The sequence below is a fragment of the Papaver somniferum genome, unplaced genomic scaffold (genome assembly GCF_003573695.1).
Source record: "Papaver somniferum cultivar HN1 unplaced genomic scaffold, ASM357369v1 unplaced-scaffold_160, whole genome shotgun sequence".
Taxonomy (NCBI): Eukaryota; Viridiplantae; Streptophyta; class Magnoliopsida; order Ranunculales; family Papaveraceae; genus Papaver; species Papaver somniferum.
The window spans coordinates 1,027,406-1,031,839 of NW_020625487.1; the positions used below are offsets into that span (position 1 = coordinate 1,027,406).

The 4,434-nt window shown below is 37.0% G+C and overlaps 1 protein-coding gene across 1 annotated transcript; it reads left to right on the forward strand.

The window, feature by feature from the left end:
- Nucleotides 1–1,256: 1,256 nt before the first annotated feature.
- On the forward strand, nucleotides 1,257–2,678 carry LOC113337545 (beta-D-glucosyl crocetin beta-1,6-glucosyltransferase-like). The gene has a single exon (XM_026583207.1). The coding sequence runs from the start codon at nucleotides 1,257–1,259 to the stop codon at nucleotides 2,676–2,678; it is 1,422 nt and encodes a 473-aa protein (XP_026438992.1).
- The last annotated feature ends 1,756 nt before the right edge of the window (nucleotides 2,679–4,434 follow it).

Genomic DNA, 4,434 nt, shown 5'->3' on the forward strand with positions numbered 1-4,434 from the left:
TTACATAGTGGAGGACAGCTAATAAAGCCCTTATTTTCGGATCTCAAATGCGTCAAAGTCGCAAGGACATTTATATTGCCGCACGGATTCTTTGATGACGCATAGGCCTTCACACTTTTATCGTGACTCGGTGACATCATCTAATTTGTCATCCTGAATATAAAACATGCGTTCGTCTTCGCTTAGTACTAAACATATTAATTCGCATAACTAATGAGTGTGCGGTATTTTGCACCCACAAGTCACACATACGGTAGATGCTTAATATTGATCACAACTCGATCTATTCTGCTTTCCGGAGAGGCTGGAGAAAATTGAAGAACAACCTAAGAAGATTTATGGGACCGGAGCGCATATTAGTTTGTCTTTCGTAATATTAAAATCGCAGAACTTGAACTACCGCCATATACATTTGTAAGTTTTATTGGGATAGCCCAATTTGATCCAAGTTTACGGCATACACCATACTAAAAATCATAAAGGAGTTTAGGCTTATATATCTTTTGATATTAAAGTTTGGGTACCATGATTTCAGTTATTTTCCTAATTTATTTTGATATTTGGTCCTGATTCGATTCATTATTTGCACTCATAAATCTAGTATATATGGCTGATTTTCTCAGCATACTCTCTGTGTCGTTAAATTAAGCCTCAAAAACTTACATATCTAAGCGCGTATGAGTATTATCTCTGCGAAATTTTGTGATTAATCTGGTTTTTTGGATTGTACAGTGTCGTTTAAACGGACAGAATCATGAATAGAATTTTACAGATTCCCTCAACTTACAATGAATCTCGTAGGCTTTATTGGAACTCCCTTCAACATTAAATCAAATGCTCTGCTTTTGTTAGGGCGGTTTTGGCATCAAATCAGTTCCCCAAGAGTAAAACCAATTAACTGCATTTATCGCTGTCTATGAAAAGTGAATTCACATTTCAGAGGTCACTAACAAGATTTTAATCTCTAGACCTAGCAGAGATGAGCACACTACACTCCAAGTTTTTAACAGGCGCTACAATAAATGTATTGCGACCCATAAGACCACCTCTCATGAGAATACTATGGTAAAGGCTTGCAACCAACGTCATGCTAGCTCTACCACTCTCCACGTCCTTTTTCAATCAGCTCAAATTGTTTACACGTAATACCATGCACCACTCTCTTCATTTGTACCCATCAAGAAGCAAATATTCATGGCTCATTAACCTCATAATTCATGCTACAACCCAAAGAAAGATTTCTAAAAAAGAGTATTATGGATTCATCATCAGACACAGGAGGTGATGTTAGAGGAATTCGAGTTCTAATGTTTCCATGGTTGGCTCATGGACATATATCTCCATTCTTAGAACTAGCTAAAATACTCACTCAGAAGAACTTCTACATTTATTTTTGTTCTACACCCATAAATTTAAGTTCCGTAAAAGATCAACTCAGTCGTGATCACCAACTCAGTCGTGATCACCAACTCGAAAATACGTCGATCGAATTAGTAGAACTTAGTCTCCCTTCACTTCCAGATCTTCCTCCCCATTACCATACAACAAAATCACTCCCACCTCATCTCATGCCTACTTTGAAGAAAGCCTTTGACTTATCATCACCTTCTTTCAACGACATCCTTTCTACTATCAAACCGGAATTACTTGTTTACGATTTCATTCAACCATGGGCTCCTACTCTAGCTTCTCAGTTGAACATCCCATCCGTTCAGTTGTTAACTACTGGTGCAGCTTTTACTTCGTTCGCTCTTCACCTGTTTCAAGAGAACCCAGACACCCAGTTCCCGTTTCCTTCGATTTATCTCTACGATCACGAAGCACATCAAGTGATAAAGCGTATTTCACATCCCGGAGGTATGGAAGATAGAGAGCGTATCACTCAAAGTATTGACAAATCAACAGGCTTAGTTTTGATCAATACTTTTAAAGAGATTGAAGAGAAGTATCTAGATTATCTCTCTGATACATTAGGAAAAGAGTTGGTACCAGTAGGACCTCTTCTTCAAAAGAATCAAAACCCTACCAATAGTCCTAGTTGTGATCATGAACAGGAAATGAACAAGTTTAATGAATGGCTTGGTAACAAAGAGAATTCATCAGTTGTATTTGTTTCATTTGGTACAGAGTATTTCATGTCAAAAGAAGAGATCCAAGAAGTTGCGCATGGTTTGGAGTTAAGTGAAGTGAATTTCATATGGGTTGTTAGGTTTCCTGATAATCGTGAAGAAGATCGTCTAGCTCAAGTCTTACCGAAGGGGTTTATGGAGAGGATTGTAGAGAAAGGAATGGTTGTGGAGAATTGGGCTCCGCAAGCAAAGATACTAGTGAATGATAAAATTGGTGGATTTGTGAGTCATTGTGGATGGAATTCAGTAATGGAAAGTATGAAGTATGGTGTTCCTATTATAGCAATGCCAATGCATCTTGATCAACCAATAAATGCAAGATTGGTGGTGGAGCTTGGTTTAGGAGTTGAGGTTAAGAGGGATGAAGATGGGAGATTGGATAGAAGAGGGATAGGAGAAGTGATCAGAAAGGTATTGATGGGAATAAAAGGAATGGAAGTACAAAGAAAAGCTGCCGAAATGAGTCACAAAATGATATGCAAGGGAGACGAAGATATTGCTGTGTTGGTGGAGAAATTAGAAAGGCTTTGTAACAAAGAATTAATATAAAATAATCAACTTAACAATTTCTGGTTTAGCCAAGTAATATGATATAAATGATAAGGTAAAACAAAAAACTTTTCTATAGTAATTGCGAACGAATGATAAAATTCTCATGCGATTTTTATGATACCTACTCTTCTCATGATTCATGAATGATATATTGCTTCAAAAAAAAAAAAGTACACTAGCTACATGTATATTACCTGGGTAACTCTTGCGGGTACATACTATTGCGTACAACCTAGGCTGCTCGAATGGATACGACTAGAGGTGTAAAACGTGTCGGCCCGGCCCGGCACAGCACAGCCCACGAAATTACGTGCTTAGCGTGCTATGTGTCGTGCTGTGTGAAAGTAATTTAATTGTTGTGAGGTTCAAATTCTCGGACTAGTGAAGATTAAATTTAAAGATTTAATAAAATTATATACAAAAATATTAACAAAGTGGGGGAGAGGTAACCAAGACACTAGATTTCACTATTACACATGAATGATGTCAAATATTTCATAACTCTAATTATCCTTTTAATCCTTTATTTCTTAATCCACAAAAAATCAAACATATTCTCAAAAATTAATTTTATCCCTTAAGCATAGATTAACTAACCAAAGCATAACCTATCTAACTAATGAAGAAAATTATGTAAACTTTTAAGAACTCTGCAAAAGCAGTGATTGAATGAATTATAATTAAATATTAGAGAAAATGAAATAGTTACCCATTGTTCATGTGTGAATAGCTTCATCCATTGCCTTGGTTACGAGAGAATTAGCCGCTCATCATGTCGGAAACACGCTCAAAAGTTGATTTCATTTATGCTCAAAGGGTTACAAATGATGAATAAGGGAGAATTATAATAAAAATCGGGTTTGCAATGCTTATAACTATTGCAAAAGCCGTTACAAAGAGCCGTTACTGTACTGTTGCGTTTTTTAAGTCTGTCTCTGATATGCGACCAACAATATGAGTCGCTGACACTATTTAAAAACGATGGTTGTGGCGAGTCTGTTCTTCGTGTTCTTCAGTGTTCTTCAGTGGAGCTTTGATACCCAAGGCCTCACCGCTATCACAAGGCGGCTCAGTCACGCATTCAACTCACAGAAACCATCATGAACTTCGAAGTATGCTAAAAGAGTAACCAATGTTTTTCGAACGACTTTCCTACTAAGCTTGTTACCATATAGGTCTCGTTCTATTCAAAATTTTAAGCTTAGGTTCGCGTTTGGTTTCGTTTTCCTAAGGCGGGCAAGAAGTAAACTGTGATGAAATCCGAGTCCTTATCTTAATTTGGCCAGGCCTTGCCCTTTACTAGGAAATTAAATCAACTGTATTCAAATCCTCAGCATATATTCACCTTAAGGCATACAATAAACCCGCTGACAGGGGATTCGCGGGTGTTACGAAATCTTACCTCCCGTACCAGACGGGCGCAGAACCGCTGAAGTCGACTCGGGCCACGACTCCTATGTCATGTGCGAACCCAAGGGGCCGAGACGATATTGTAATCGTCGTCCTTCCCTGCAAACAGTTTTATATTTACTGTACCCTTCCTTAAGGTTTAAAAAAAAAAAATTCCAAGTCCAAAGTCCAAATAAAGTGCAAAAGAAAATAAATAAAAAAAATAATAATAATTAAAAAAAATGGAAGGTCTCTAAAAAAACAAAATTTCTCTCTCTCTCTCTTTATTTTTTTTTAATTTTTTCTTTCGCTCTTTTTTTTTTGCTTTGTCTTTTTCCTTCTCTTTTAGCTTTAAGCTTTGATT